Source organism: Humulus lupulus, chromosome 6 (genome assembly GCF_963169125.1).
Source record: "Humulus lupulus chromosome 6, drHumLupu1.1, whole genome shotgun sequence".
Classification (NCBI taxonomy): Eukaryota; Viridiplantae; Streptophyta; class Magnoliopsida; order Rosales; family Cannabaceae; genus Humulus; species Humulus lupulus.
In genome coordinates, this window is record NC_084798.1 from 109,539,727 (window position 1) to 109,551,970 (window position 12,244).

A 12,244-nucleotide genomic window follows, 5' to 3' on the forward strand; every position below is an offset into this window, starting at 1 on the left:
CACAGAAATATCATTTATAAGGAACTTAGTGGGAGTTAAGGATAAAATACTGATGAGGGGTAAAACGGTAATTTGCACCCATCTCGTTAGTAAGTCATCGATAGAGGATTGACTGGCTGTAATGGTTATAACAATAGATAACGCATTTATGGTTTTGAAAATACATTCTATGAATTCAAGAGTTCAATTCCGAGTCTATAGTGGAGTCACGAGGAATTAATAAGGTAGTGAAATTATTCGTAAATAAATTCACAGTAACTTATTGGAGCTTGATTTCATGGATCCATGGTCCCCGCATCACCTTTGAGTAAATCATCTAGAATGTCTCAATTAATTGATTTAATTATCAATTAGGATTTTTAAAGTTGACTAGGTCAATTTTTGGAAAATTTACAAAGATATGAGATTTAGAGAAAAAAAGAGAATTTTTGGGTAAATTTATTAATATTGATAAATTGGTGTGAAAATAAATAAATAATATTAAATCAAGTTTCAAATTATAATTAGTTAATTTGAATAAGGATTTAATTAATTAATTAATTTAAAAAAATAAATAAATTTTTTGAATTTAGGCCCAATTGGGATTTAAATTAAAAACAAAGAGATTGGGCCCAAGTCCATTTATGGCAGCCCAAGGTTTTTATTTTTGTTTATTATTTTTAATTAATTTAAATTTAAATAAAGCCCAATAAGTTGCCTATATAAGGAATATGATATCTAAACAGTCTAATCCTTTCTTAGCCACTATCTCTTCTTCTCTTCTAGATCTCTATCTCATGTGTTGAGAACCAGCCCACATTAGTTCTAGGTTGATCAAAGGCTTGGTTAGGAAGACTGTGTTGCTGATCTTGTTTAATCTCTTGATAATATTCTGCTACATAAAGGAATTGTAACGCCCCGATTTCCCGAGACGTTACTTAGGGAGTCCATTTAAAAATAATAAACAATAAATACTTTAAGACACTAAGAGAACATATGTATTTAAAATTTAAGCAGCAATGAGATCTCATTATTTAAAAATAAAAATGTTGGACGCTAGGTTTAATAACAAAACATAAGGAAAATAACCATTCAAGTCTGAAAATTTAAAAACATAACATTTATTTCTAAAAACATAAAATAACTGGAGCCCAGCCTCTAACATGTTTCGTCCATGCCTCGAGCCCGCACCACTCACTGCTTTGCTTTGCCTTTACCTGCACACAGAGTACCCGTGAGCTAACGCCCAGTAAGAAGAGCTATGTAGGACATAACTCCCCAAACCAGAAAACATAAACTTTCAACTAAACATAAATAAACATCATAAGCACAATAATCATCGTGTGATATATAAACACCATATCACACTAACATAATGTGAGTTACACTCACACACATAAATACTAACAAGTCATGTTGATCGGACATGAAATGTAATCTGCCTTGCCTGCGCTGTACTCACACTCGGCATTCCCACGGTGGCTACTAGTCTAGCCTGCGCTGTACTCACACTCGGCCGTTCCCTCGAGACATCGTTGCCCTGCCTGCGCTGTACTCACACTCGGCAGTTCCGTGGTGGCATCCTATTATCATGAGTTATACACACCCAAGATAATTCCTGCAAGTGCTATACTCACACAAGCAGCTAAAATCTAGTAGCACGCCTACTCTATCCTCTTAGCATGTCTACTAACTAAAATCTCTAGCACTATCCTCATGCTAGTCAACCTAATGCAACAATTCAGGTCACAAATATAATTACATAACTAACAAATAAGAAAACAAGGTTGTACGCATAACGTACACCCTATGCGCAGATGTCCACTCTTCTTACCTTACACAGTGCGTTTTCCGCTGACGTGTCTCGAACCACTCGCTGCGTCACCTCGATGACCACTAGCTCCTAGACGTCCAATTACACAGCGAAAATTTAGGAAAAAAATAAAATAGGCGTTAAGGTCCTGTTTCGAAACCTTAATTATCGAAATAATTTAACTATGCCATTTTAACATGCATGACACGTAAATTAAAACAATTTTCCACAAAAGGTCCAAACCATCATGTCACATACACAAACAATGATGTTTCTAACATATCGCATGAATTCATATAATTACTTTTTATGTGAAATTACCAAAATACCCTTTAATATCATAATTACATTAAAGACTCAATAATTTTATAAAAATTATCATATGACAACAAAATTTAATAAATAACTTTTCCAGAACCCTAAATAATCAGCAAATTCTCATATACGACCAGAAAAATAATTTTTAACATTTATAAATTATTTTTCCTCAATTTCTCAAATAAAACCCAAATAATATAAATAAATACACAACCAAGCCCAAAAATCAAACTAACATACAGAACTGTTTAAAATTCCAAAATAAACTTATAAAAATTATTTTAGAATTTTCTGGGCAAAATAACTAATTTTCTTAATTAATTTATAGAGAAACTAATTAATTAAAGAAAAATTAATAACTGATTAAAAATAGAATCTAACTATACAGATCGGTTTCTACACCCTACAGTAACACACAAAAATTATCTAAGGTTCAGAACAGTAGCATTAATATTTTTTTATATTTAAAATATAACATAAGCCAAATAAATCATGAAAATTTCATAAATGATACAAATTCGAAATAAAATTACAGAGAGCCTTAGAATCTCATTTTAAACATATACAAAAATTCTCAGAATTTTCAGAATACTTTAAATAATTTTCCACATTTATTTTCTTAAATCACACATTTAAAAGTAAATAATTGAAGAAAATTATCAAATACGATCAAAACTTAAATCTAAACGTACAAAGTCATTCTAAAACATACAGATATCATTGAAACATAAAATCATATTTTTCTGAACAATAAAAATATTTTTCATAATTAATCTTTATTTAAACTTCAATAAATCATAATAATTCAAAGAAAAATCAGAAAAATATGAAACCAGTTGGAAAATGCTCTAAAATTAATGTACTAATTTTTAAGATTGAAAAACCAAAAAAAACACCTCAGTAAACACCCAGATCGGGTTCGCCGGAAATATCGCCGGTTTTGTCTTCTTCTCCGGCGACGGCGACTCTATGGCTGACTTTTGCTGCTTTCCAATCCTTCTCTTGCTTGGAAAATGATCCCCTTATGTCCAGAACTTCAAATCAATAGACCCCAGCCCAAAAAGATGTCCGTAACCCCTTGTTCCGAAGTCTTCTTCTCCAAGTCCGGTGTACCGCCAAAAATGGAGCTCAAAATTAGTTTTTCTTGCTCTAGACCATTTCAGCCCATTTCTTCACGTCAAAACCGATTATTGGAGTCCCCTAAGCTTGTTTATCACCACCCACACACACCATACACTCTTGAACACACTTAAATCCAAAATTATCCAAGAATATGCATTTTCTTGGATAAAAATGGTGAATCACAATCCGAGGCTTTATAAATGTATTTCTCACACTCAAAATGTTTATTTCCTCCCCTAGAATGATTCTACAATGCTCTTTACTGCCCAGATTTTTCCCAAGTGCAAGAACTCAAAAATTTCTTCTCTTTAAAAAAAACGATAAGAACACTCTCTCTCTTCAATCCTTTGATTCCCTCAATATTCCCACGATTTCTTCATCAGATTATCATGGTAACACGTTTTGGAAATAGGTTTTAAAAAAAATAAATTAGCGTTTGAAGTGGTAAAATCCTCTTTTCAAGGAATTTATTTATTTATTTTCTTTAAAAAAAAATAAAATAAATTGACTAAGTTCCACAACTGATATTATCAGTTAAATTTCAAAAATTTAATCAATTTTATGAATATTTAATCATGTTAAAACAGAAGAAATAAAGTCTCTAAAATGCCCCTTGAACCAATCCCATACTTGAGGGTATTATGGTCTTTTCACAAATTCTAATATTTAATATTATGGTAAATCAAAAATTACACATAATAAGATAAAATAATTTCAAGCATATTATTATTACTATTATGCTCATAATAGTAATAATAATTACTATTATAATTTTTAAATAAATAAAATAACTTAACCCGAGCCATTATTTATTCACTTGACATTATTCTCATGTTGTGATTCCACAAAAACTCAAACATGAGAAACCATGAATTTTATTTCCATTGGAAGTCATACATATCCAATAATCCATCAAAGGAAAAGAAAAAAAAAAAATGACAAGGATGCACACAATGGGAAAATTACGAAATTGCCCTTCCGGGAAAACGGATATTACAATTATCCCCCCCTGAAAAGAAATTTCGTCCCGAAATTTTATTCAAACAACTCGGGATACTGCTGCAGCATATCAGACTCTAATTCCCAGGTTGCCTCCTGAACAACACTGTTCCTCCACAATACCTTTACAAAGGAAATGGTCTTATTCCTTAGAACTTTGTCCTTTCGATCGAGTATTTTCACTGGACGCTCATCGAATGACAAATCCTCCTGCAAACCCAAGGTCTCGTAGCTCAGCACATGCGATGGGTCGGATACATATTTTCGAAGTTGTGACACATGAAATACATTGTGCACCCCGGACAATGATGGTGGTAAAGCTACCCTGTAAGCCACATTGCCCACTCTATCCAAAATCTCAAAAGGTCCGACATATCTGGGACTTAGCTTTCCCCTCTTGCCAAACCTCTTCACCGAGATTCCTTTCCTTGGAGTCACACGAAGAAATACATGATCACCAACTTCAAACTCAACATGCTTGCGCTTTAGGTCTGCATAAGACTTCTGTCTACTCTGAGCTGTGACCATTCTAGCCCTGATTTTCTGAATAGCCTCATTGGTGTGTTGCACTGCATCGGGTCCAAGTAGTTTTCTCTCTCCTAGTTCATCCCAGTGAAGTGGGGACCTACACTTTCTTCCATACAACATTTCATATGGTGCTACCCCGATGGTAGATTGGTAGCTGTTGTTGTACGAAAACTCAATTAGTGGCAAGTATCTACTCCAGGATCCCTGAAAGTCAATGACACACGCTCTGAGCATATCTTCTAAGATTTGATTTGTTCTCTCAGTTTGACCATCCGTTTCTGGGTGATAAGCTGTACTGAACTTCAACCGAGTTCCCATCGCTCTTTGCAAACTCTCCCAGAATGATGATGTAAACCGAGCATCCCGATCACACACAATAGAGTACGGTGTCCCATGTAGCCGTACTATCTCATTCATGTACAACTCGGCGAACTGATCCATAGAATAAGTCATGCGCACTGGTAGGAAGTGAGCTGACTTAGTATACCTATCCACAATTACCCAAATTGCATCGTGCTGTTTTGTGGTCCTAGGTAACCCCGTCACAAAATCCATAGATATCTCATCCCATTTCCATTCAGGAATATTCAACGGTTGCAATAGCCCCGCTGGTCTTTGATGTTCTGCCTTAACCTGTTGACAGGTTAAGCATTTTGCCACATATTCCACTACATCCTTTTTCATTCCCGGCCACCAATACAATACCTTAAGGTCATGGTACATCTTAGTGGTCCCGGGATGAACTGAATATGGGGTAGTATGAGCTTCTGCCAGAATCTCTTTCCTCAGCTCATCATTGTTTGGCACACAAATACGCCCCTTGAATCTGATTAGTCCAGTATCTGACATAGTGAAATCCTTGGCATTCCCATCCTGCATCTCTTGCTTTAGGTCACTTAACTTCTTGTCTGCATTTTGTCCTTCCCTGATCCTTTCTAACAAGGTGGACTGAAGTGTAACCTTTGCAAGTTTTCCTGTGATCAGTTCTATACCAGCGCGTTCCATGTCTTCTAGGATCTTCCTTGATACTCCTTGTAAATAAGAAACCATTCCCGGCCCTCTGCGACTAAGTGCATCCGCCACAACATTGGCTTTACCAGGGTGGTATAGTATGTCGCAGTCATAATCCTTGACTAACTCCAACCATCTCCTCTGTCTCATATTTAACTCCTTCTGGGTGAAGAAGTATTTGAGGCTCTTGTGATCGGTGTAAATCTCACATTTCACCCCATAGAGATAGTGACGCCAAATCTTCAGTGCAAAGACAACCGCTGCTAATTCCAGGTCGTGTGTCGGATACCTCTGCTCATAATCTTTCAGTTGCCTAGAGGCATAGGCTATCACCTTACCAGACTGCATCAGTACACATCCCAACCCTTGTTTTGATGCATCACAGTAAACCACGAACTGCCCGTCCTCTGAGGGTAAGCTGAGTACAGGTGCTGATATAAGCCGACTCTTCAATTCCTGGAAGCTCTGCTCGCATTTATCTGACCAATTGAACTTCAGATTCTTTCTTGTCAATTCTGTCATCGGTGCGGCTATCTTTGAAAACCCTTCGACAAACCTCCTATAATAGCCCGCCAAACCCAGAAAACTTCTGACTTCCGAGGCATTCTTTGGTCTTGGCCATTCTTTCACTGCAGCAATCTTTGCAGGATCTACTTTCACTCCTCCATCGGTGACAATATGACCCAGAAAACCAACCTCGGATAACCAGAACTCACACTTCTTGTATTTGGCATATAGCTGATGTTGTCTTAATCGTTGCAAGGTCAGACGTAAATGAACCTCATGTTCTTCTTCTGTCTTGGAGTAGACCAATATATCATCTATGAACACAATGACAAACTGATCCAAGTACTCCTTGAAAACCCTGTTCATGAGGTCCATAAAAGCTGCTGGGGCATTTGTGAGTCCAAACGACATCACCAGAAATTCGTAATGCCCGTACCTGGTTCTGAAGGCTGTCTTTGGTATATCATCATTCTTGATCCTCAATTGATGGTATCCCGACCGAAGATCAATTTTTGAAAACACCTTGGTCCCCTGAAGCTGGTCAAACAGATCATCGATTCTTGGCAAAGGATATCTGTTCTTTATTGTGACCTTATTCAGCTCCCGATAATCAATACACATCCTCATAGACCCGTCTTTCTTCTTGACAAAAAGCACTGGTGCGCCCCAAGGAGAATAGCTCGGTCTGATGAACCCCAACTTTAGTAATTCCTCCAATTGAGTTTTGAGCTCTTTCAATTCTGCTGGTGCCATTCTGTATGGTGCTCGAGATACTGGCGTTGTCCCGGGCATCAGATCAATTACAAATTCTATCTCCCTGTGCGGAGGTAAACCTGGCAGTTCTTCTGGAAAAACATCGAGGAACTCAGCTACAACTCTTGTCTCTTCAGGTCTCCTTTCTGTCTCTTCGGTTTCATTGACCATGTTCACGAGATACCCCAAACATCCGTGTTGCAACATTTCTCTAGCTTTCATCGCTGATATGATAGGAGTTCTGGGTTTCTTGCTTATGCCTTCGAACTCAAACGAATCTCCACCTTCCGGTGCAAAGACCACTTTCTTGCGTTTGCAGTCGATAGATGCACCGTATTTGGAAAGAAAATCCATCCCCAGAATTAGATCAAAATCATACAAATCTAATACAATCAAGTCTACATACAATTCCCTCCCACCTATCCATAAAGGTACAGCTTTAACCCAATTTTTAGATATTACAATTTCCCCAGAAGGTAACATAGTCCCAAACCCCACATCAAATATTTCACTAGGTGCATTTACAACATTTACAGTTCTACTAGAAATAAAAGAGTGTGATGCACCAGAATCAAATAAAACTTTACATGTGATATTGGCCATAGGGATCTGACCTGTTATGACGGAAGGACTTGCCTCAGCTTCAGCTTGGGTGATGGTGAAGACTCTGGCTGGGACGTACTTGTCATCCTTCTTCTGTTCTTCCTTACTGCCAGATTGTTCCCATGTCGGACAATTGCGCTTCACATGACCTTCCTTCCCACATTTGTAGCAAACTCCAGCTCTGCACTCACCAAGATGGCGTTTTGTGCACTTAGGGCAAGGTGGAATGTTTCTGCTACCATTTCCACCAGGACGGTTGTCATTGTTGGGCTTGGGCCGTTTATCATTTCTGGCTTGGCTTGGCTGGTCCTGTACCCTTTTCCTATTGTCAGTGGAGGTGGTTGCCCCACTCTTCTTAGCATCTCTTCTAGCAACATTATCTTTCCAGATTCTCTCTTCGCTTCTTTCAGCCGTAAGAGCCATTTCCACCACTTCAGCATAGGTGAAAGCACCTCTAGAAACAATCTCCACATCCCGAGCTATCATTGGTTTTAGACCTCTCACAAACCGGTCCGCTCGTACCTTGTCAGTAGGTACAAGATCCTTGGCAAACTTCGCCAACCGATCGAACTTCTGTGCATATTCTGTCACCGAGAGATTACCTTGAGTCAGCTTGGTAAATTCATCCATTTTTGCTGCTAACACTGCTGAGTTGTAGTATTTATCATTAAACACTTGTTTGAATCCGTCCCAATCCATAGTGTTAACATCCCGTGATTGCTCCACTACCTCCCACCAAATCCGAGCATCTTTTCTCAGCATGAAAGATGCGCACACCACTCGTTCATTTCCTTGAACTCCCATCATGTTCAAGATCCTCTCCATCCCACTGATCCACTCCTCTGCCTGGACAGGATCGATGCTGCCTTCAAACACTGGCGGGTGTTGCTTTCGAAACCTTTCAAACAAAGGCTCCATACGATTCTCCGCAACTGGTAACCTTACGATGGCAGGTGGCTGACTAACCATTGGTGCTTCAGACCTTACAGGTGGCCCAGCTTGCTGCCTCAGTTGATTGATCTCTGCGTTCTGTCTTTGAATGGTCTCTTCCATTCTCGCAAAACGTTCCTCCCATCCTTGTGGCGGTTCGGGCTGTGCTGCATTCATTGCTGCTCTCCCCCTACCTCGACCACGTCCTACTCTGACTGATCTACGAGGGAGCATTCTCAATTTCCTGAACCACACACGTAAATAACTTATAATGAAAAGGAATTATTGCGGTAAGAGATCATTATAAGAGAACACTAAGTACATAAATGTGCATAGTCAAAAAGCAAAAATTCTTAAGTAATCTTTAACCGCTTACAGTACAGTGAGTCGAGCTCGTCCTTGGCGATGAACTTTACATGTTAGGGCTTATCACAGATTCTTTAGGACCGTTTTGCTCTGATACCATACTGTAACGCCCCGATTTCCCGAGACGTTACTTAGGGAGTCCATTTAAAAATAATAAACAATAAATACTTTAAGACACTAAGAGAACATATGTATTTAAAATTTAAGCAGCAATGAGATCTCATTATTTAAAAATAAAAATGTTGGACGCTAGGTTTAATAACAAAACATAAGGAAAATAACCATTCAAGTCTGAAAATTTAAAAACATAACATTTATTTCTAAAAACATAAAATAACTGGAGCCCAGCCTCTAACATGTTTCGTCCATGCCTCGAGCCCGCACCACTCACTGCTTTGCTTTGCCTTTACCTGCACACAGAGTACCCGTGAGCTAACGCCCAGTAAGAAGAGCTATGTAGGACATAACTCCCCAAACCAGAAAACATAAACTTTCAACTAAACATAAATAAACATCATAAGCACAATAATCATCGTGTGATATATAAACACCATATCACACTAACATAATGTGAGTTACACTCACACACATAAATACTAACAAGTCATGTTGATCGGACATGAAATGTAATCTGCCTTGCCTGCGCTGTACTCACACTCGGCATTCCCACGGTGGCTACTAGTCTAGCCTGCGCTGTACTCACACTCGGCCGTTCCCTCGAGACATCATTGCCCTGCCTGCGCTGTACTCACACTCGGCAGTTCCGTGGTGGCATCCTATTATCATGAGTTATACACACCCAAGATAATTCCTGCAAGTGCTATACTCACACAAGCAGCTAAAATCTAGTAGCACGCCTACTCTATCCTCTTAGCATGTCTACTAACTAAAATCTCTAGCACTATCCTCATGCTAGTCAACCTAATGCAACAATTCAGGTCACAAATATAATTACATAACTAACAAATAAGAAAACAAGGTTGTACGCATAACGTACACCCTATGCGCAGATGTCCACTCTTCTTACCTTACACAGTGCGTTTTCCGCTGACGTGTCTCGAACCACTCGCTGCGTCACCTCGATGACCACTAGCTCCTAGACGTCCAATTACACAGCGAAAATTTAGGAAAAAAATAAAATAGGCGTTAAGGTCCTGTTTCGAAACCTTAATTATCGAAATAATTTAACTATGCCATTTTAACATGCATGACACGTAAATTAAAACAATTTTCCACAAAAGGTCCAAACCATCATGTCACATACACAAACAATGATGTTTCTAACATATCGCATGAATTCATATAATTACTTTTTATGTGAAATTACCAAAATACCCTTTAATATCATAATTACATTAAAGACTCAATAATTTTATAAAAATTATCATATGACAACAAAATTTAATAAATAACTTTTCCAGAACCCTAAATAATCAGCAAATTCTCATATACGACCAGAAAAATAATTTTTAACATTTATAAATTATTTTTCCTCAATTTCTCAAATAAAACCCAAATAATATAAATAAATACACAACCAAGCCCAAAAATCAAACTAACATATAGAACTGTTTAAAATTCCAAAATAAACTTATAAAAATTATTTTAGAATTTTCTGGGCAAAATAACTAATTTTCTTAATTAATTTATAGAGAAACTAATTAATTAAAGAAAAATTAATAACTGATTAAAAATAGAATCTAACTATACAGATCGGTTTCTACACCCTACAGTAACACACAAAAATTATCTAAGGTTCAGAACAGTAGCATTAATATTTTTTTATATTTAAAATATAACATAAGCCAAATAAATCATGAAAATTTCATAAATGATACAAATTCGAAATAAAATTACAGAGAGCCTTAGAATCTCATTTTAAACATATACAAAAATTCTCAGAATTTTCAGAATACTTTAAATAATTTTCCACATTTATTTTCTTAAATCACACATTTAAAAGTAAATAATTGAAGAAAATTATCAAATACGATCAAAACTTAAATCTAAACGTACAAAGTCATTCTAAAACATACAGATATCATTGAAACATAAAATCATATTTTTCTGAACAATAAAAATATTTTTCATAATTAATCTTTATTTAAACTTCAATAAATCATAATAATTCAAAGAAAAATCAGAAAAATATGAAACCAGTTGGAAAATGCTCTAAAATTAATGTACTAATTTTTAAGATTGAAAAACCAAAAAAAACACCTCAGTAAACACCCAGATCGGGTTCGCCGGAAATATCGCCGGTTTTGTCTTCTTCTCCGGCGACGGCGACTCTATGGCTGACTTTTGCTGCTTTCCAATCCTTCTCTTGCTTGGAAAATGATCCCCTTATGTCCAGAACTTCAAATCAATAGACCCCAGCCCAAAAAGATGTCCGTAACCCCTTGTTCCGAAGTCTTCTTCTCCAAGTCCGGTGTACCGCCAAAAATGGAGCTCAAAATTAGTTTTTCTTGCTCTAGACCATTTCAGCCCATTTCTTCACGTCAAAACCGATTATTGGAGTCCCCTAAGCTTGTTTATCACCACCCACACACACCATACACTCTTGAACACACTTAAATCCAAAATTATCCAAGAATATGCATTTTCTTGGATAAAAATGGTGAATCACAATCCGAGGCTTTATAAATGTATTTCTCACACTCAAAATGTTTATTTCCTCCCCTAGAATGATTCTACAATGCTCTTTACTGCCCAGATTTTTCCCAAGTGCAAGAACTCAAAAATTTCTTCTCTTTAAAAAAAACGATAAGAACACTCTCTCTCTTCAATCCTTTGATTCCCTCAATATTCCCACGATTTCTTCATCAGATTATCATGGTAACACGTTTTGGAAATAGGTTTTAAAAAAAATAAATTAGCGTTTGAAGTGGTAAAATCCTCTTTTCAAGGAATTTATTTATTTATTTTCTTTAAAAAAAAATAAAATAAATTGACTAAGTTCCACAACTGATATTATCAGTTAAATTTCAAAAATTTAATCAATTTTATGAATATTTAATCATGTTAAAACAGAAGAAATAAAGTCTCTAAAATGCCCCTTGAACCAATCCCATACTTGAGGGTATTATGGTCTTTTCACAAATTCTAATATTTAATATTATGGTAAATCAAAAATTACACATAATAAGATAAAATAATTTCAAGCATATTATTATTACTATTATGCTCATAATAGTAATAATAATTACTATTATAATTTTTAAATAAATAAAATAACTTAACCCGAGCCATTATTTATTCACTTGACATTATTCTCATGTTGTGATTCCACAAAAACTCAAACATGAGAAACCA

At 36.5% G+C, this 12,244-nt stretch overlaps 1 protein-coding gene across 4 annotated transcripts; it reads right to left on the bottom strand.

Annotated features, from left to right (window-relative positions):
• Window positions 1-914: 914 nt before the first annotated feature.
• On the bottom strand, window positions 915-11,907 carry LOC133782432 (uncharacterized). Of its 4 annotated transcripts, XM_062221737.1 has the most exons (5): window positions 11,150-11,907; window positions 9,957-10,025; window positions 7,645-8,807; window positions 1,814-1,882; window positions 915-1,196 (listed from the first exon to the last, which is right to left on the bottom strand). In XM_062221737.1, the coding sequence occupies exons 3-4, from the start codon at window positions 8,795-8,797 to the stop codon at window positions 1,815-1,817; spliced, it is 1,221 nt and encodes a 406-aa protein (XP_062077721.1). In that variant the 5' UTR covers window positions 8,798-8,807; window positions 9,957-10,025; window positions 11,150-11,907; the 3' UTR covers window positions 915-1,196; window position 1,814. The 4 variants fall into 4 exon arrangements, 3 of the variants coding, with proteins under 3 accessions (XP_062077721.1, XP_062077722.1, XP_062077720.1); XM_062221738.1 differs by lacking the exon at window positions 1,814-1,882 and having other exon boundaries at window positions 916-1,196; XM_062221736.1 differs by lacking the exon at window positions 915-1,196 and having other exon boundaries at window positions 1,197-1,882.
• Window positions 11,908-12,244: the final 337 nt, after the last annotated feature.

Excerpts from the sequence above, each read along its gene's own strand:
- LOC133782432 (XM_062221737.1), bottom strand. The coding sequence starts at position 8,797 with ATGCTCCCTCGTAGATCAGTCAGAGTAGGACGTGGTCGAGGTAGGGGG. Across the intron at positions 1,883-7,644 it reads AAGTCCTTCCGTCATAACAG|GAGCTAGTGGTCATCGAGGT; the intron begins GTCAGATCCCTA and ends TTGGACGTCTAG.